Raw genomic sequence first — 21,870 nt, forward strand, 5'->3', positions numbered from 1 at the left:
GTAACAAACGAAAAAACAAAAAGGAAGACTAAAACTTAAACAAACAAAACAGAAGCAAGAATTTCAGTGCCCAGCTGAAAGAAAAGGCGCTGTCTGAATTCAAGGTGCCTAGACTGCAGGTCTTTGTAGACTGTTGATGTGTATCTAACTCCTTAGTGCTCTGACTTCTCTGGACCAGGGACAAGTTGGGCTACAGAGGTAGTTTCAGTTGCTTAAGCTCTTCCACTGGAACCTTCTGAAACAAGTTATCCTGTTTCTTTTCTACAGAAATAAAGTGCAGTGTATTCTATAGTGCACCCCAGCACAGTGCAATGCTTTCAAAGGTGTGCCATGCAGATGTTTGCCAGTGCGCAGAAGGTAATGAATTGCCAAATAAGTCAGTCTAAAAGAAGATAGTTACTTCTGAAAACCGTTAACRTGAGAATTTTTAAGTCCAAAATGGACCATTGTGATCCTTACATTTAATTCAATGTATAACATAWGACACAGAGCATCCACTAGTGTGCTTGGTACCACATTCATAACTGTTGTTTAAAAGGTAGTCAGATTACATGTGATGTATATGTACGTATATATGTAAATACTCTCCATTACACTCCTAAGGAAATTGTTCTCCTGTTTTATTGYACTCTCTGCTAAAACGTTGAGTGGATGAGTATGTGTGCGCTATGTCTATCAAAATATCCATACCTACAGAGATAGAGACATAACTTTTATTGTTCACTCCAGGGCCCTGCCCAAAACAAAAATCAACTTTCAGTAGAGCGGTAACAGAAAACACACGCTTCAATTTTGTGTGCTACAACCCGATYGCAGATTATGGTAAGGCATGAAGATAATTTTCAATATATTTTAAACAGTGCTTTTTAAGGATAAGTTTGGAGTCTTATATATAGAGACTTATCTGGAAATAAACAGCTTCTCTATCTGGCCTGGAGGCTGAAGAGGTGAAATGAGTCCCTGTGCTACAGTAGTCCTTTGGGGAGGGAAAGGGTAAAGGAATGCTCTCTGAAGGATGTGGTGGGATGCTGGAGGAAGGAAGAGTGGGTACCATTACATTACAGAGGTGAGAAAAGACCAGTGAGTACCACCATCCTCATGATCTGTATTGTTGCATGAGAGGGGTAAGCAGTAGGTAGTAATGTACCTAGTACATGGCATCCCATAGCCAGCAGCTCCTTCTGCTGAGCTGAGCCAGGTGAATATTTCCTCCTTTGTTAATTTGCCTTTTTGGCTTCTTCCTTGGATTAAAAAATTGGAAGAGCTACCCACAGAAGACTGATTCAGCAGTTTTGGTGAGTTAGACACTAACAGAAGGACAGGAAAAAAAAAAAAAGAGCTTTCTCTATATGGGTGGAAACCTACTCGTAKAGTAGCTGCTCCTAAAACAAAATGACAAATCTAGAGGATGTTGATCAGTATCTAAATTTCTGAAAGCATAGTAGGTACACAGAATTTCTGTCCTATTGTCTTTTATAKTCCTAGGACTGATGAATAGGTAATATATGGGCCTCTGTACTGACATGTGGCAAAAGTGTGCTTTCAGTTTTGGACATAACTTTGTGTTTTCATCTGGCCTCATACAGTTGTTGTCTGTTGCAGTGTATGAAGTCGAGCTCCTCAATAGCACACAGAAGAATGTTTTTGATTACTATGAGGCCAAAATCCAGAGAATTCTTAAAGCCAGTAAGTATCAAAATGCTTGAGCACTTGTATTAACCTGTAGMAAAACTAGATTAATTAAATGACAACGACCATGGGCCAAGAAGATTAGTAGAAAGTAGGGTCAGATYCTTTTACTTATTAGACTTCCAAGAAGGTTGGTTTATTGAAAGACTTGTTTGGAGTGTCTAGCTGGGTTTAGCTCCGCTCAGGAGTAGGTTGCTGAAATGAATCATCTCCGCATTCCATGCTTTGGTTCACATTGTGCTGCAATCTTGGAGCATCCTTTCAGATGAAACTAAACTAGAAGGTACTTTCTGACTGYTAATGGGGCATTCGTAACAGGATGGGGGACCCAACTGGAGCTAGTCTAAAATAACCCCCCTGAAAGCACACATAGTGTGGATATTAGGTCCTCAGCACCAAGTATTTCACTCTGTACACTGGTCTAACTGATCCACTCTTTCCTGCTGTAGACATACCCACTGACCTCTGTTTTGATCCTGAGTGAAGAGAGAGTTTGTYACTCAAATATTTGTTAATGATTCAGTGTGTGCCTTGTGGAAAAGGCTGAGAGTTCTCACAYTGAACTTGCTTGAATTCAATGAACAAAGGAAAACTTMTGAAACTTTGATTTAATAATARTGATGGGRAAAAAAAAGAAACCTTTYTTTTTTTCTATTTATTTGATTACCTTGTGAAAATCTRTGTTGTTCTCAGGCAGTGTCCTCTTGCAAGCCCACCATCCCAGCTGTCCCGATACGAACTTTATTTTACAGGCAGCATCAGTGAACACAGACATTCTTCCAAGTAATTTCTGGAGAAGCTGTCAGATGACATCTCAGACTTTAACCACCATGGTATCATGTGGCTGTCTCTCATGTCTTTTAGCCTGGAGACTGCCTTTAAAGAAAGACTTTAAAGGTTCCAAAATCTTCCATGCCTTGACCAGAATAATTAGCTTATTCCYTTGATCTCTACCCAGAGGACTGGTGGTGTCACCAAGTACTTTATATGGCACAGAACTCGTGATTCATACCCAAAGTCCAGTTACCATGAGAAGATCAAATCCACACTTTTTTTAGCCTCATTACTAACAGCCAGCGCTTTCTGTGTGCAGGGGGAAAGATACTGTACCAAGTGACTGACTCTGGGAGGTTACAGTACCTTGATGGAAAGATTTGTTAATCCCTCCAGAAAATCTACAGGAACTAGAGAAGTTAGAGCTCTGGATATCATTGTTTTTATTCCTACAATTCACAGGCAAGCATTGGAAAGATTTTTTTGGGGTGAGGTTGGTCACTATTGTACCTAAACTTTGACTGAGGAATGACACTGAATGACATATTTCCCCCTGTTCTAGCCCATACCTATACTAGAAAAAAAGGTATGCTGTTCAGTTAGCTAGCTAGAGTCAAGTCCCACTACCATCCAGGTTGTAGTTTCTCTAGGAGTTAGTGGAACAAATTAAAAGGTGTTAGCTGGGAGCAGAGTAAGGTGTTTTGGTAACACTTTGCTGGCACCAAAAGTAGATGAGAATTGGTTGGGTGACAGCTCATTCTGTGGACTCCCGGCATTATTTCAGTATCAGTCATTGAAAAGACAGCACTGGTTCAGAAGAGATATGGAAAAACTTATTTGTGTTTAGGAGTCAGCAAAAATCTTACGCGTGTACATTCCTCAGATTATTCTGATTATTATAAGAATTGGTGCGTGTGTTTTGGATTAATGTGCATGCTGCCCTATGAGTCTGTTAGAAGAGTAGTATAGCCCTTGTAACATAGCACAGATTCAGTTTTATATTTCCTATTGTAGATTCCAGAACTTGAAGGAACCATTCCAACTTAATTCTGCTTGTATAGTTTGGACTATTATGGTAATTTAAATTTATCTTTGTTTTAAATCGGAGATTTAAAATTGCAAGTTACATGATTACTTGTTAAGTAAGAGCTCAAATGTTTATGGTCCTCAGAGTCTGAACTCTGTCAGGTCATTTGTGAAGCAAAGGAAGTGAAAATGCCATGGTAATTCAAACATGATAAACTTGAGACAAAACTTCATCATTTTTGCAAGTAATTCTGATCCATCATTACATTCCTTTGCCTTCTTTGAACAAAATGAAAAATCAGTGTAATCTACTACGTAGAGTAGAAATAATAGAAAAATCTTGCATAAAACCTTTGCTGCTATATTATTCTTTGGAAAAAAATGCTCATGTAAAGCAGCATATTTTACTGAGCACTGACTCTTCTTTTCTCTGGGCTTTAAGTGTTAGATATAAAAATTAATGCAAGTTACCAGAATTAGATTCTTAGATTTTAGGAATTTTTAGTACTAGATTTCACAGATTTGCACTCTACCTCAAATTCTCTAAAGTCTTATTAGCATTAAAATATTCAACCTTTCTGATTCTATTTTACTCCTAGGATGTTATTTTGAATACTAAACTTCTAACACTTTAAAGAGCAGAGGCTGCACAAGCCTGTGTTAGCGGATAGAAGACTGTAGTCTTACCTGCAATTTGAGCTAGTTTAAYGTTGAATTTGGCACCATAGTTATATGTGCCGCATTTTGCACTRTATTTCAAAAAAGTGTAAGAAAGAAGTTAGCATACTGATGTTGTCTGCATTTTAGTTATATTGATGKTGTCTGCACTACTGTGTCAAAGCCSTGYAGCTGCTYRTCTCAAATAGCAAATCATATRTTAGGGAATGSAGCACTGTCAGTTCTTCAGGAGCAGTCAGTAGCTGGGAAACCAGTTAGCARGATGGCAGGGACAAGAAAATCTCTTTTCTATTCAAAGAACGTGTCGTATTGCTCTATTTTTCCAGTGCCTCATGCTTCAGGTGGGAATCTTCCTCCAGTGACTGTTGAGGAGGCCAAGACAACCAGCTAAGATAAAAATGACTTTTTAAGATAGGTGATGTTAAGGGCATAGTATCCTGCCACAGGATGGCYATTTACTGCCTTGTCAAGTAGCAGCTCTTGAGCGAAATGCTACCTTGCGTTAGCAGTATTGTACAGGATTGCACGGGGTTGTGTTCCTTTGCCTATGGTCCTACTCTTTATTAGAAATGGTGTTTATGGAGCTTTCGCTTTTCATGCCGCAGCTGCTGATGAGAGCGTCGCCGTGGGTGCCCACCGACAGTTCATAAAGCGCTCCAGCTGCAACTTAAACATGGAAACTGGCAAACGATACCTCCTCATGGGAAAGGAYGGACAAACAGTTGACTACAACAACAGGTAAATGCAACATTTTCTGAGCTGTGGCTGTTGTCATGGCTAACGTATTCAAAGGGTACCCAAAGTAGTGCAATGCCTCCAGAAAGTGAAGAGAGGGCCAAATTTCCTAGGGATCGATTCTGCGGGCTTTACTAAAAATGCACAGAGTGCCACTTACATAGGCACACCATTGGCAAAAGGGCAGCTGCCCTTCCTCTGTGGGGAACAGCATGGCCAGCCAAGCTACTGGCACATCTGTGTGTGCCCAGCTTGGTTTCCACACTTCTCAGCATCAAAATCTGCCCCTTGTTTTACTGGATCCAAAAAAAAAAAAAAAAAATCACAACCAGAAAAGGAGAATGGGGAATTTGTGCACTGTTCCAGCTACTCTGAATGCCTTGTACAGTTTGTGAATTTGCAAAAGAAATGCATGGGACTGTGTCTAAGAACAGCTCTCAAAGTTTCTATCATCTCTATGTATGGCCCATTTTTCTAATTTCTCATTGCTGTTCGCTTCTTTAAAAAAAAAAAAAAAAAAAGAATTTACCTGAGCAGAAAATTCAGTATGTCTGTATTAAATATCAGTAAGGAATGTATCTATCTCCCATGTTTAATTTCCCTATACCAAAGTGGAGAATAGTAGTGCCTTTGAAAGCTTATCAGAGGGAGACCATCTCTATAGAAGTATGAGCACTGCTTTCTGGAACTGCTTGTCCCAACTTGGCACCAAYCCTTCCTAAACTTAATTCAGAGTGCAGTTAACGTGTTGATGAAACTAGAGCCAGGTTTCAGGCAGGTTTCTTGGCTAATGCACTACCCAACCTCAGCGATGGTGCAATGGAAGGATAGAGCCTTGTGGGGTCCACGGTCTCCAGCTGCTCAGTAATGAATTACCTCCTTTACTTTCCCTATTTTTACTTAGGTTGCAGTACTTCCTTGATTCACAAGCCTGGGTGGAGAAAATTCCAGACGACAAAATGTGCCAAGCCACCCTTCAGCGGCAAGCCTGTGCCCAGCTGCAGGACTTCATGAACACGCATGACTCCCTGTGCCACTTYTGAAAGATTGTGCTGCTCCCCAGCTCCATCTGCTTTTCTTGCAAAGCCTGTAGTTGTCAGAGGCACCTGAAACGTGGCAGAGATGCTTTTGTTGCTATCTGTCTTTCTCATAGACAAAATGGAATGGTTGAGTGAAATATCTTCCTGCAGAGGTATATGTAGGTGGATAACATATCAAAAATTGCAGTTTTCTACTAATTACTGTGTTTAGTGTCCCTGCTACTGACAGAGAGCATGAATTTCTGTTTCCCTGGCCATTACTCAACAACGCAATTATGCTGTGAGGGATCAAGTGAAAAAAAAGTGTTTTTAATCAGTTTTGGTAACTGCCCCAGCCATTGTCACATTAGAGGCCAAGAAATTTGCATGGGTCCAAAAGAATACTGGTCATTTGTGGGCTTATCACATTCACCTTCTTCCTGAAAGAAAAGGGATTTGGACACTCGTACTTCAGCACGACTTCATTTCTAACTTTCACCATTAAACTTGTACCTGCAGCAGGATTCCCACGTGCACTTCTGAAGCAGCTGAAACTGGAACTGGCTCAACATGATGGACCGGAAACTGGGCAAGATGTTTCTGACCCAGGAGTCCTGCACAGGCTAGTTAGTGCTAGTAGCTCATTGTAATTAAAAAGTATTCTGTGCCCTCAATCTGTTTTCTTTTCTTTTTCTTCTCTTTATTTTTTAAAAAATAATTAAATTAATTTTCATTACTTTTAAAAAATTGAAGCAGTCTGTGAGTGTGTGTGCTCAAAGGCACTGCTGCTTCTGTGGGTATGCAGAGAGCTCTCGTGKAGATGTAACATTTGTCAACAGGGCAGGTGGGAAGTTTTGATGCTACAGTTATAAAGGCTTCCACAAATAACACAGTAAGATGACAAATAAAACCCCAAAACTTAAAACCTTTATTCTCCTAAAATAGTAGTGTCCATAAAAATACAGTATTGATAACACTGATAACTAGGATGAGAAGTAAATGCAGTTATTTCTATTTATTTATTTATTTTTACCTGCAGTCTTGTCCTGAGGATGTCAGATGGTCATACCTGAGGCAGAGATGAGCTGCAGAGGCAAGCTATGTTGGTGGAACAGGTTGCCATCCCCAGATGTTCACACCACTGTCCTTCTGCCAGTGGCTACTGTGTCCACAAATTTGTCACCTGGACTGCTTGTGTTGTACTTCAGTTAAAATAGGATAGGTCTGTGCCAGCAATCTCAGAACTGATAGTCAAAGTTAACCTGGCAATCTGATGACTCTCCTGGATAGGAGGAGACAGTGGTGGGCCATCTGTGGATGAGACTGGACAACAYCTATCAGAATAGCCAAACCACAAGAGCCTGCTGCTTCATTTGCAGGCAGCCCATCAGCATGTCYGAAATGTGAGCTGGCCAGCCATTTTTGAAGGCTGTGAACTCGGATATCACCAACTTCTCCTCCTCAACTGCCAGGCACAGCACAGATGAAGGGTGGGGAAAGCTCATACTACAAAAAGTGGTACCACTGTTTTATGACATCTGCAAGGGAGGATAAGAAATCTCCCGTGAAGGGAAAAGCAAAATACTTAAATTCACATAGGGTAATTCAATTCCCTCAAGGTTAGCTCAGCTTTCAAAAGTTTAAGAAATGTGGCTGTAATACACAGATATATATTCTTTTCCTTTCATTACAGAGCTGATAGGAATTTCAGTGATATGGCAAAGAGCATATAAATCAAAATCTTGATTCTTATATTTTTACACAAGCAAAAACTCCATTGAAGCCAGTAAAGCAACTGTTGTATACTACTTTATATAAGATAAATAATTACCTGTTCCAGTCACATACAAATTATCCAGTAATTCTATTAGTAGTTCTGGAAGAATCTCTCTTAAGGTTAGGGACAAATTCTTGGTTTGAGTTAAATGGCAGCATCTAACCCTTCTACTGTGGAGTAGATTTATGAGCTAATCAAGAGCTCATAGGTTCTTGTTAGGAGACAAATCATCAGATTATTACTGCACTCATAAAGCTGTAAAATGAGGTGAAAAACATCATTAAAATTTCATGTTAGTTCCAACATGCCTTTTACATTTTGCCTGCCATTTCACCTGGAGAGAAGTCTGAGCTGAAACAGCTTGATGTCTCCATTYTGCAATTTTCTGTGCTCAAATACGGTCTTCTTGATGTGAGAGCTATCTGTGGCTATAATTGAACTATTTTTACTCTTTTTTTGATACAGAGGATCAAAGCATGCTATCTCATTTAATTCTGGCATCCCAGAACCTCTTGCTTCCTGGGAAACCTTTAAAAATCTCTCTGCACAAGGAATTACAGTAAAACAGTACCTACCCCCCTCTATTTTTCTGCCCCAAGGTCTCAAGCATATTTATGGGGAGAGGGAAGACGATGGTGGAATTATTCTCTGCTGCCAGCGTAGTTAATGTTTGCAGGTAGCGCAGCTGAAGACCTGCTGGAGACTCGGTCAGAACCACAGAGGCTTGCTTGAGGGCTTTAGAAGCATTCATTTCTCCTTCTGCTGCCACAACCTGCAGAGTAAGAGAAATGGAAATGAACTCAACAGATGGGAAAGACACCTTTAGGATAGAGAGAAAATAAATATGTACTTGGATGTCCAAGACAAAAATATAGGACAGTCAGGGGTGAACATTGCCATGGGCCTCACCTTAGCTCTTGCCTCTCGTGCGGCCTCTGCTTCAGCTGCCATTGCCCTCTGCATCGCCACAGGAATCCTGACGTCTTTGATTTCCACACGAGCCACTTTGATCCCCCATTGCTCCGTAGCACTGTCAAGGATAGTCTTAGAGACAAACAACCCAATAATAGCAGTGATGGCAGAGAGAAAAACATGTGATTTACCCTGCCTTTTAGGTGGAAATGTGGAGCGACAATCCATACAACAGAAACACAGCGCACTCCTCTGGCAGAGACATCAGAGGCGGTGTGAGTATGGCAGGTACTGCAGCCCTGTTCCTCTTGTTGGGTGACACTGGTGTTTGAGACTAGGAGGGGGTACCTGAAGCTTTTCCCATAACTAGGAAATTTATAAGGGCATCCTCCTGCGTGGCTTCTCTAATGCCAGTTTAAACTCCAATTAAGGGTCAGCTCAGGGTAGAGCTTCCTACAAGTGGTAGACTTGGTCATCACTCAGTTCTGAAGAGCTTGCAGCAATCTCTGTGCAAAGACTACTTACACTGTTTTATACAATTCACTGGGTAAGTTCAAAATCTTCATTGCATTTTGATAGGAAATAATTCTTCTATAGGAAGCTGGGGAAATATCTTTACAATAGTTCTTTCTTACTTTTAGCAGTGAGCTATATAATTGAAAAGACATCAAAAAAAAACATAAAAAAAGACTTTTGCTGTCACTATTAAAGAAAAAAGAGATATCATTTCTAAGATCTGCCACTCAGAACAAATCACCGTAGCGGTCAGTAATCATCTCAAGAACTAAATTTACCTGGATATTGTGAGMAATCTCTTCACGACCTGCCAAGAGCTGAGCCAAACTCTTTGTACCTAGAACATTTCTCAAGGTTGTCTGTGCCAAGAGGAAGGTAGCTGAATGGACATCGGTGACGTTAGCGACAGCACTGACAGCACTGTGGATCCTGTAGTACACCACCCCATCTACTTGAATAGTAACAGCATCTTTTGTGAGAATCTGCATTGGAGAAATGTACAGGATCAGAAGGCTGCAGCATCTGCCCTACGAGGAACAACTGCGAGAGCTGGGCCTCTTCAGCCTGGGGAAGAGAAGACTGAGGGGGGATCTTATCAATGTGTACAAGTACCTGAAGGGAGGGTGTCAAGGGGATGGAGACAAACTCTTTTCAGTTGTCCCATGTGACAGGACAAGAGGTAATGGGCAGAAATTGAAGCACAGGAAGTTCTGCCTGACCGTGAGGGGGAATTTCTTCCCTGTGAGAGTGACGGAGCACTGGACCAGGTTGCCCAGAGAGGTTGTGGAGTCTCCTTCTCTGGAGATCTTCAAGGCCTGCCTGGATGTAACCCTGTCTACCATGCTCTAGGAGACGCTGCTGAGCAGGGAGGTTGGACTAGATGATCTCCATAGGTCCCTTCCAAACTTACTGATTCTATAATTCTATAGCATTAGAAAGGGATCCAAGAACCCTTGCCATAGAAGGGGAATAATTTGTTTCCTTTAGTGAAGGAAAGGCCTCAATAATTCTCAGAAACTAAGAATTTATTTTGTTTTTTTTTTGTCCTTTCCCTGAGAAATAACTTCAGGGAAGTTATCCTGCATCACAGACAGTGTAAACAAGTACAAAAAAAATGTACATAACCTTTAAACAACTGTTTCAGTAATGAGGGAGTCCCGTAACCTGCATATTTTTTTTTTCAATAATAAATGATGGCTATCCTATATCTTTGTTGTAGAAAAGGGCTATTGCTATTTTTATACATTGCATGTAGTTCAGCAGATCTGTGTTAATTTAGCTAAATAACATATTTGTAAGAAAGATTAGCAAATTAAAAGAAAGTGAAATGGGAAGTGAAATGAAATTGTGAGAAAGAAACRCTTGAAAAATGCATAAATATTCATAAATAAACTACACCATCTTTTGACAGTGCAAGGAGAGGCAAATTTGTTGTGGTTCTGCAGGCAGCTGGCCTTACTGGAGCACTGATGGTGCTACTCCCAAGCATCTTCTGTCTGCAATTATCTCTGCAAACAGCTGCTGAGCATAAGGGCTCAAGTACTTTAACCACCTTCCTCTCTGCCTTCCATTTTGAGGGTGCCACTTTTCATTTTGCCACATGTGCCCCTACAAACCATACTGTCAGCTTCTCTAAGAAAAAGGCTGTTTGTGACTGTGGAAAGACAACAGCAGAAGAAACCTCTCCTRCAGAACACAACCAAGAGCCAAGGGGTCCTGAGACCAATGCTTTACCACTCTGTCCTTCTCTTTGCTTAGGGAAGGGGACAGTAATGCAAATTCCCCGAGCAGAAACCACTGCACCGTACTGGGGCTGGAGCCTCAAACTCAGCAACTGATTCTTCGGATCAAATTCTCTGGTCAACATCTTTCAACAAAATGCTTAAAGATAAGCCTTGACATTCTTATTAGGGTAAGAGCTTYGTAGAGGATTTTCTGTGAATTACTTTAAATTTAACGTGATTTATTACATATATGTAATTTGCTTTTAAGAYAGTTATAGAGTGTATTACAATTGTAAGCAGTGATTATAACTTCAGTGAAGGCACTTCTGAATAGTGAGGTGCCAGATCCAATTTTATCAGAACATTAGTTTCTGAATATCTTACCCCAGTTTATTACTTCATCTCCATGTGTGGAATAATAATACAATCGGGAATTTTTGCAGTTGTACCCTTGCCTTCTTTACGTTTTATCTCACAGTTCTGAATGTCAGCATAAGAAGGCTGACATCATTGCTTGGCCTGCAATGATTTTTTTTTTTTTTTTTTTTTAAGTCAGAAGATGCTACAAATAAGCTAAATTCAATATGGGCCACAGCTCCAAGAATATAAACCACCTGCGTTATTCTTGATCCTDCCAGAAATTAGTTCTACGTTTTATTTGTTTTAAATGGCTACTAGAAAATAGTTACCTCTTGTGGAGGAATTTTACAGGTAACAGTTCTGAGATCAACCTTGATAAAAATATCTGTGCAAGGAAGTATCAAGATCAAACCTGAAAAATAAGAATAAATCAGACAATATGCTTGCTTCTGAAAGCTAATTCAAGAGTCAGATATCCTGGTATGTACAGAGCAAACACACAAAAACATCCACAAGGCATGGGAATGGGCCAGGGAGCCATGCTCTGCTTTATTATTACAGCTGTCCTTTCTGCTGTAGGAGGTAACAGGCGTGAGATTTTGAATTTTCAAGTAACAGAAGGAAGTGCAGATATCTGCAAATAATGTGAATTTACTTCAGCTTAACAGCCTAGAGCTCTGGCCTGGGGATAGACAGATTGAGGTTCAGTTCTCAAATCTGCCATATGACTTTTAGTAAAAAAAATTACTTAAGTGCCTTCGTTTAGTTTCCCCTCCCTAGATAGTAAGCCATTTACAGCATAATATGCGAGTCCCCAGAAAAGACATCTCTCAGATTCAGATTCATCCACCACCTGCAGGCCCTCACATCAGCAACATTGTCCTAGGTCTGAATTGTCCTGTGAAGGAGTCCCCACTGTCTCCATTCACTGGAGACGGAGACTTGGCATGACCGTATTTCTAATACAGGCACCTTGCTTAAGTGCCCAGAGCCAGGCAGAATAGCTCTGCACTGCCCTACCTCCTCTTTGGACCATGTGGACCATGAGGAAGGCAAGTATCACTWTTTCTTCACACTTGAACTTCCAGTTCGCACAGTTTCACTGAGCAGAGGTGGTAACTGCACCGATGCAAATACCTTGTGTTATTGGTTTTGTTTTGTAATTGCAATTTGTAACCTGATCCTTGGCAACTGCTACAAGTTCTGGATAAATGCAGTGTGTAGAAATGTTCCTGCCCTTGAAATGTTTACTATTTAGGTCAGAAGACAGCTAAAGAGTAAGCAACAAGTAGTAGTGTTGGAACTGAGGTATGGAGAAAGCAGCCACAGTTACTCAGGAAAGTCTGTGGCAGAGTTAAAGACTGTATTTAAATCTTCTGGGTCCCACTTCAGCACAGTCATATCTGATATCAAAGTTTTCCAAGTTTTTTTTCTGTGCTGGATGGTGATAAGCAGATGGCTTCATCACCTAGGAAAACAAACAGCACAGCCACAGGCTTGTAGGTAAAGGAGTTACAGCAGCAAGGACATGCTGTGAAGGGTTTTATGGACCTTTACAATTCTATGTGTGGTTACAATGGATCTTAATAAAATCAGTGCATCTTAGCAGAATAAAAACTATTTTATCTTAAGAATAAAACTGCTTGCATTCACCTGGTCCCTTTGGTTTCTTAGATAGTATGCGCCCCAGTCGAAATACAACAGCACGCTCATATTCTTTGATGACCTAAAAAAATATTTTAAAATTAGAATTTAATAACTAATTATATTCCTGCTCTCTGGCCTGACTTTTTTTTAAAAAAAATCTTTGACATGCATTTTAAATGTGAAAATAAATACAACTAATAAAGGAATGAAAAAATCTAAAAGTCTTTTATGTCTTCTCCTCGTGTCATCATTTGCTGGGAAAAGTCAAGCCCTGGCCCTGCAAATAGCTTACAAGTCAGACCAAATATGCAAGAATTGCCACTGATCTAATGGAGTTTACCCATGGCTTTGCTTCAAGGCCAGAATTGAACTCAGAGGAGCTGTAGGCACAGTACAATCTCTCTCTCATCAGATAATCTACTCAACTACTTYAGTTAGTGTGTAAGGACTCTTCATGACCTGGCATTCAGGACAATCACCCCAGAAGCTCAACTCTAAAAAATTGTTTAAAATTAATCATATTATGGCTATGTGTTGAAAGGACTTCAGTTTTAAGCTGACTAGATCCTGAAGGCAAGGACTTGTTCCTGTTTTCATCAGTACCYGTGTTCGTTTAGCACTATTGCTGGCAGCATCAAATCAGTGTTCTCTAGAAAAGTTTGTAGATTTAGTCAACCAGTGTTCTGGTAAAGCGGGAAAGTTTAACTGATAACGGAAGCTGAGATGAAAAGAAATTAAACTACTAAGTTGTAGTGATACAGAAAGTCTGTGGAAGAACTTGGAGCTCTTTGTCTCAAACACAACTTTGCTGTAAGATGATTTCCAGAAAACAAATGTGAAGTATCTCCTTTAACAAAATGAATAAATCAATGCATATAAGTCACAATGATGATTATAGAGCATTATTTACATGCTCCAAATCCCTCTAGTTTACCTTGATACAGGTCCAGATGGAAATAGGAAAAGTAATAAGTACTAACAGGAAAGAAAGAGAAACCAGGATCCAGCCGCAGATACCAATTCCTTCCCGTCTGTCAGCTACAGAAGAAAGAAAAACAATAAAAGTAAATTTTGAGATGAATTATTTGAGGGGCAGAGATCTGGTCTGCTGCAATAATGAGAGATTGCAAAGTCCAAAAGTCCCTCTCCCACCTTCCTACACGCACTAAAGGCCATAAAGCACCGAAACAAACATCCAGACAGCCACCCCTTCTGCACAAAAGGTTAAAAAGTTCAAAAAATACATTTTGCAACAGGAAAGGAAGAGGAAAAGTGAAAGGCATTGCCAGCACTGGGGGATTTGATGGAGAAATAAATCATCAAGTGAAATATCCATGGACATGAATCACTGTCAGTATATCAGGGATGGGTTGAAAGATTTAGTACAGTACTGAGCAGGAAATACAGAAAATGAGAGGAATTCCTGCTATCTTAAGATGGAAGCTTTGAGGAAGACTGATGGACCAGTTCATCCACCGGAAGACAAGCTTCTAAATCAGTGGAAGCAAATCTGTATCCAAATGCATACTCATGCCTCAGCTAATCCTTCCAACGTKTTCAAACTCTTCTCATCCCAAAATATTAATGGTTTTATTTTAGTGTCTGAAACAAAAGCAGTGCTGAGTTCTTCAAGTACTAAAAGTTTAGGAGAGTCTTTTGTAGGGGAAAACGGATCAAGGAGCTGCCTTTAAAAAGGGAAGAGCGGTGGGAGCTGCTGAAGCCCTCATGGAAGAAGAGGTCTGCAAAAGGGTGAGGAGTGAAAGAGGACAGTTCTGCCACAAGGACGGAGCACTGCTAAAAGGGAGGAAAAAAAAAAAAAAAAAAAAAAAAAAACTTGGATCAGTAGAGCAGCTGTGAGAAAAGGAGAAAAGCAAAGGAAGCAAGAGTAGTCTAGCCATGAGTGCAGGCTGGCTGCAAAGTCTGAGCCAGAGGAGGGTTTTTGCAGGCTTGACCTTCAACAGAACAGAAGCTGAATGCAGATGCTCACACTTTGTGTTTCCCCTCTGTATCTCAGTAAAAGCAGCAGGAAAGGATGAAGGCTCAGAGGCCTCCTCGGAGAATGGGCAATGTTCAGCAACCCCTGCGCTGGCCTCGTGCCAGTGTGCTGGGCACGGCACATGTCGGGAAGCCTGCCATTATTTTCATGGGAGCTGTCATACAAGACTGTCTCTTTTCTTACTTMTACTTTTCTTACAAACAAAGCAAAACCAAAACCAGCCCTCATGTTGATACAGAAATTCACAGTGGTTTTGGATATGTTTACTCAAGAAAAATAGAAATTTCTGACATTACAGAAAATTCATATATTGATAGAAATAGATAAACAAAAAGGACAAAGCACTTTTTTTTGTAGTTTTTGAGAAACACTTAGCATCCTGTGAAACAGCAGGAGGATATAAGAGATATATATAAAAGAGAGAGGCTWAGGAGAGTGTCCCCTGGAGCATGCTAGCTGAGCTGGATTGACTGGTTTGTCAGGGTACAGTGGCAATCCTGGAAGACRAGACACAAAGTACTCCTTCTCCAGCTCATTCCTCTCAGTTAACTTTGTGCCTAGCTGCACYGTGAGCTCTGGCAATGAAGTATGTTAACTACAAAGAAAGATGCTACAACAGAGTCCTTTGCTCCTTGCAGTTTTTCCCTTCGTACCTCTGAGGTTCCCACTACACATTTAATCACTCAMGTGTAAATAAGCTTCTGTCCAATAGGGCCAAGTTTCAGGCTTTCCTGTGAATATTTGCCACGAGAGCTGAGTATGTAATTACTGTCTGCAGTCTGGCTTTCGTTCTGACTCTTCCCATCAAACAATAATTTGAAGTCCATATTTTTCTAATGAGGTACCATCAACCCTTCTGCAATTGCTCACAGGAATGATTTGAGCAGTTCACTTGAGTAAAATTAACACGTAAACCTTAAGGCCATGTATTTGAAGACAAGACTTAAGATTCAGTAYGCAAACATAACACTTTCACAGCTGTTTGTTTGCCACTCTGATCTTTGCGAGCAGGGTGTTAGGCTGCAGCAGGTACCTGAATTACAGCAGGTACAAGCAGTTGAGTGTCTCTTAATCAGTAGAAAAAGATCAAGGAAATTCATGGAATGGATTCATAATCGTTAATCCAAAGCTTGGAGAAACAGTAATCATGAAGGGGTCTTTTGTTCATCAGAACACCATGTTCTGTGCTCTCTATTTCACCTAAACAACTAGCATATAGAAAAACACTTGAAGGTCTTTTTCTATAGTGCCAGACTTGTCATGAAGAAACCATCCAGATCATTCAYAGTAGTTTTGGATTTTAGCAGCATGTACCAGCATCCACCTGGACAGTACTGTGAAGGAATGAACGTGAATTCCTGCTAGGAATGACACTACTCTGGGAAAGAAATACACATCCAAAACATGACAAAGAACAACTGAATCACTCTCCATAAGAACTGTCCTAGAGGTCCTGATGTCAACATTGTAAACTTTGACTCCAGTGAGAAAAGTAGGATATACAAATAACATCTTCTAAATAGTGAAGTCAGGCCTAGACCACCAAAGACCACCACAAATATTCTCTGATTAGCCCCAAAGTTTCATACCTTCTATCAYAAAACAAATGGAAGTGTCTAGAAAAACACAACAGTGAAGAATCAAGGATCAGCCACAAGCTAACATATCAATGACCTGCTTTGCCATACCTGCGTATGAACTGTGAGTCACAACCACCAAAACCTTCACTTCACCAAAACCACTGCAAATCAAGAGGTGCAATATACTACAGAATGTGAGAGCTCATCAATAAGCAATTGCAGAAAAACTCCARAATGTTTAATTCACTTTGGTATTTCTTGATACACTCAATCAATAAACTGAAAATGTGGGTGACAAACTTGAAAAACTAATGAAAAGCTTGCATCAAAGTTAACCCTATGAAGACTGTAAAGGACTGCAGTTGGGAATGTCTCTTCTCCCACAGAGATGGAATAGCCTCAGCCTTTTGTAACCACTATCTACCCTCTGCTTTCTACAAGCACCCAGATGAATCCTGCAGAGACTTGGGCTTGTCCTGCTCCATTCTTATGGCCAGACACAATGGTGACAACAGCAAGTGCTGCCTGTAAAACTTTTTCTTTGGTATCAGATCTTTCGCTTGAAGGCAGGACTACATCTTAATCACACAATCTCAAACAGATGAAGTGTCTTTTGAGGGGACTGAAAAATTCCTCTACCATTCTTCAATCACTCATGCTTTTATTTTCCACCCATCCCTATGTATCTATGGCCCAACAGCTGAACTAGCCATTTTAATGCCTGGAGGTCATTTTGCCAGAAGGYAATTGCTGAAGCATGCTGGCAGGCCAGTACAAGATAATTTGTTGCATCACTAACAGAACAGGTTTTAAGATTTTCAAGTCTAACCTGCAGGAGAGACCTATGATGAAGCCTTGGGTTTAAATATACTTTTTTAAACTGGTTTTATTCCTTTATAATCATCAGGAAAAAAAACAAACCAAATAATAAAAAGAGGCTACCAAAGCTTACCAATTAAATGCTCTGTGCTGCTTTTCTTGGATGTCTCTCTCTTGGGATCCATCTTGTTCTGGGAAGGTCTGATCCCCTCACAGATGAGACAGCAGCATACCTTCAAACAGCATGGTGCTCACGCACAGGGCTGAAGAGAGAAGCGCCGTGACAGAAGAAACCTTTGCTTGCATGACAACTCTCTGGGAGTTAGTTACCCTGGTGAGGAGGGGATGTTTACAAAAACAAAGTCTAGCAGATTGCGGTTGCCTCTGATGTAACTCTGTGGTCTTCTGAGGCCTCCAGCTGAGGATGAACTGGGCCCAGTTGGTTTTACCCTTGACAATATCCAAGCTGGAAATTATTTCTATGCATCTTGGTAGCATCTGTCCCCAGAAAGAAATTTTTAACAAAGGGAAAAAGAAGATAAAACCAGATAGAAAAGACTGAGTACTGTTCCTCTGCTGTACACATCCTAATATTATGGGGTTTAGTCATAGTTCAGATCCCAAACACTTAAATAATCCTCCATGGTGAAGTCTCCATGCTGCACAGGATAACTCACGAGACACTTYTTAATATTTTACATTACAATAGGTCTTAAAGACCCACTAGCTTGAATCCTGTCATTCTAGATAATCAAAAAACACTGGAAAGATTTCAGCTTCAAGGTCTTCAARTTTTCCCAGAAATAAGAATATTCTTCAGCTTTCAAAAGTCTTTTCTTTCAACACTGACATCAAATCCACCAAAATTAAAGCACTAACATTTCAGACTAAGCCATTTATGAAAGTCACAGCAGGAGAGAGCAGCTGTCTCAAAAGACACAACACTCTTGCATGTTTTTAGAGAAAAAAAGTGAGAGGTGGTTTTTCAAATGTAACTTACAACTTTGACAAATAGCAGCCTTAACAATATGTTTTCTGTGCACATTCGTCACCTCCAGTATCCTGGAAGATCTGGATCCAGCTTCATTTCACTCAAGTCTCCATCCACCTCAGTAGKCTTTGGTCCCAGATGAGTCATTCAAAGCTGGCTGCTCCCCAGAGGATCCTCTCCTCAGCTTTACAAAGCGAGGAAACTGAACCACTGCGAACGGATGCTTTAAATCACAATGAAAGCCACAAACAGCCTGCAAAACTGGAGTTCCCCTGCTGATCTCAGTATCTTCCCTAACTTTAAACAGACATTGTGACATGTTATTTGCTGCATTTTCCTAATTATTTGGCCTCTCATACCTAGCTGTAATATCAAACCCTTTCGTGACATATGCTTACCRATAGGGCAATCTGAGTGAACAGCTAGAAGAAAAATGTGCTTTTGAGTATTTCCAAAGTGAAAACATAATTTGTAAAACTACTCCAATTTTTGTTTTTAGAGCAATTCAATTTTACTGAAAATCATTTCATTTATTACAAGCCACTTGAATACTACAGTCTACATAGCTGCTTACACCATCAGATAATTAACAAAACATTAAAAATCTAACAGAAAAAAAGAATGCTTCCCTGCTGTTTATTGAAAATTCTAAGGTGCTTGAAAATACACCCCTGGAAAGGACAAAGTGTATTTTTCTTTTATCTTCAGGAACACAGAAAAAGTCATAAAATGTTAATTTCAGCTGCATTTTTATTTCCTCTTTATTCCAAAAACTTGAAGTCAAAGGCAATGCAACATCAATTCATTCTCCCAGGGATATGTCAGATCATGTGGATAATATAGTTACTAGCTCTCACATCCTCAAGTGCCATAAAACACTCTGAGAAGAAAATACACGAGCACTCAGGGCCAAAGCACAGTTTACAGGCTGCAAGTTCACAGCTCTGGGGCACAGAGTAGTACCACAAGGAAAACCAGAATCCAAAGACACTTTAGCAGGGCTTACTGGCTTGGRTGCGACACTAGATGAATGTGGTTCTGCAGCCGCTTGCCTGGGGCAGCRCATGGATCTGAGTGCATTGTGCCAATATGGTTAAAGCCTACAACTGAAAAAGGGAGACTCAAGTCAGGCATGATGATCAGGTGCTACTTTGTAAGCAGCATACAGGCCAACATCAAACTTTTTCTCCACCAAACCACCCCAAATTTGCAAAACATGACAGTCTCCTCATAATCTGCCTGATTCCATTGGCTACCAATTAATCCATCACTCAGCTGCCGAGGCCTAATCCTATAAACCAAGCATCCAGGTCGTGATTCCTTGTTAAAATCACTGAGAACAGCAATTCACRCATATAGGTACTTCTTAGTAGTGCCAAAGATTTCAGGGAAGTCACCAGCCAGTCCTCAAGTAAGATTTRATGTAATATTAGGCTTCATTCAGTCTTTTTCTGACCTTTTTTTGGGCCATACCCTCATCTGCATTGGATATGGTGGCTTTGGCTCCGCTGAGATTTCTCAACCTGTTCTTTTCCTGGCACTGAATGCTACCCCAGAATACACACTGGTCTATTTGCCCTGGGCTTATTATTCCTCTCCTCCAGATTGAAATTTAGAAGGGCCAGGACAGAGAAGATTAAGATTTCCATCCTATTACTTGCAGGAACATCCTCTATAGTTCTCTATTTTATTCCTTCTTTCATATGAAAATGACATCAGCTTTCAGGAGCTGAAGATGGAGGCGCCAAGAGGAGGGACTCCTTATGGGCTACATTTCCCTAGAATGTGGGTCAATAGGAGACAGTCAACCAAAAGGCTTCTTTCCCATCCCAGCCCAGAAAAAGAGACAATTTGCAAGCAAATAAGAATATTCAAATCACATCAAGATTCTTTCCAGTTCCAGCCAAGATCACAACACTCAGCTCATTAGCAAATGAGGAAAAGATGACAATTAATTGCTCCATCTCACATTCTGTACAGCTGCAATTAGAGCACTTGATAGAAATACTGAAAACTATTTTCAAATAGATTTCATGTATTTTCATATACTATTTCATATTAAAATGTATTTTCAAACACAACCCCAACACATKTTCTTAGCCATTACAAATAAAGGTTTCATATCAGAGAACATTTCACTGCACCTTATCTTTGTAGTCTCTCAGTACAGCTGAACCATGGCACTAACAGGCAACCTGAATAATCAAAAAAGAAAAAAAAAGAAGAAGTAACAGCCCTTTCCTGGCATATTCCTGGCTCAGTGTAAGATCTGACATGGTTTGTCTTAGGAGCAAACTTTTCCCTGGCTTTTTAAAAACGGTGCTCAAGCAAGCATGACAGCTCAGGACAAATCAGTTTACAGTTTACTTCAAGCTGTAATTCAGAACACAAAATTTACCCCTGGGGGTGGAGGGGACAAAAAATTAGTAAAATGATTTTACATCAGGAGAGATCTCTAAGAAATTGAAATTTGCCTTAATCTCAACATCTGGAAAGTTTATTCAATTTACAAAATCCTGCTCAATATGATTCAGTAAGAACCAGAATGACTATTTTAGAGAGTAACTATTGAAAGTTATAATGCTTCTTGCCTAGTTTGTTCACTTGTCTGAGATCGATGACAATTTCTTATCTAAAACTACATCAGCATGTAATACTCTTCTGGATAAAGGACATTTCCCAGAAGGTAGGCACCACTTACGAAGTACACTGTCTCAGGAGAATAGCATTTAATACAGTGGACATTCACTACTCATCTGACTTCATTTGGAGATGCAGGGCTTCAGTCTCTCAGGTATCTTTCAGCTGTCCAAAGCTCACAGACACACACAAAAAATCCATCTAAATGGAAAAAAAAAAAAAAAAGACATCAGCCCCCAAAACGCACACAATCTGTGACTATTCAATGTATGTTGTAAGAATAARACAAACTGTTTACCTCTTGATAAAACACTGCCCAAAAGCCGATGTCCAGTACTTGTCTTTGACTATGGTGACTCTAGAGTTAGCTTAACCTTTTTTGTTTGGTTAATGGGGTAATCAAGGCTCAATTTAGAGACTAAATTCAGCACCTCAGTAAGTTCACAAAATGCTTACTGATCTTGAACTACACTCAGTCTGAGGCAAAAGACAATTTCCTTTTGATAAGAATATTTTCATTTGCCCCCTCTCCAACTGGTCCAGAAATCTACAAAGAAAAGCTCATTAAAAGAAAGAGTAGAAAAGTAAAATGAAAGATAGTACAGATTTTGTCCACAGATTTCTTAATGTGAAGATAAAAGGCACTGATTTTAAAAGCAGTTCAAAGCGGAGAATCATTAGAATTTAATAGCTTCCACAAAATAAAAAACTGCAAAAGTGTATTACATTTTTACTTTTATATATAAGTTTCATTATTAAAATACATGACTATCCAATGGGTTACAAAATAAATAGGGCACTATTTAAATTTTCTAAACACTTTATCATAAACATTTCAACATTTCTATTTATCACTCTTTAGGGACTATTTTATAATTCAGTACGATAAAAAACAACATAAACAAGATCAAACATTAGGAGGCATCTTAGTAAAAAGAAGTTTATTCATCTGTTACTTAAGCAAATAGGTAATTAGTCAGCAAAGCC

At 39.9% G+C, this 21,870-nt stretch overlaps 2 protein-coding genes across 2 annotated transcripts in view; one reads left to right on the top strand and one right to left on the bottom strand.

Moving 5' to 3' along the window:
- The window catches only part of LOC146586815 (complement C4-like), a 45,235-nt gene extending 39,290 nt beyond the window's left edge, over positions 1-5,945 (top strand). The window contains exons 37-41 of the mRNA XM_085320645.1: positions 268-357; positions 730-822; positions 1,603-1,686; positions 4,773-4,905; positions 5,807-5,945. Coding sequence (XP_085176771.1) covers positions 268-357; positions 730-822; positions 1,603-1,686; positions 4,773-4,905; positions 5,807-5,945 — 539 coding nt within the window. The remainder of the gene's footprint in view (positions 1-267; positions 358-729; positions 823-1,602; positions 1,687-4,772; positions 4,906-5,806) is intronic.
- Positions 5,946-8,061: 2,116 nt separating this feature from the next.
- On the bottom strand, positions 8,062-19,323 carry STOML3 (stomatin like 3). Its single transcript, XM_085320697.1, has 8 exons — positions 19,250-19,323; positions 17,486-17,583; positions 13,792-13,895; positions 12,864-12,936; positions 11,540-11,622; positions 9,405-9,608; positions 8,608-8,742; positions 8,062-8,470 (listed from the first exon to the last, which is right to left on the bottom strand). The coding sequence occupies exons 1-8, from the start codon at positions 19,321-19,323 to the stop codon at positions 8,270-8,272; spliced, it is 972 nt and encodes a 323-aa protein (XP_085176823.1). The 3' UTR covers positions 8,062-8,269.
- Between the last annotated feature and the right edge of the window lie 2,547 nt (positions 19,324-21,870).

This window comes from Rhea americana, unplaced genomic scaffold (genome assembly GCF_003343005.1).
Source record: "Rhea americana isolate MKP2758 unplaced genomic scaffold, rheAme1 scaffold_65, whole genome shotgun sequence".
NCBI classification, from domain to species: domain Eukaryota; kingdom Metazoa; phylum Chordata; class Aves; order Rheiformes; family Rheidae; genus Rhea; species Rhea americana.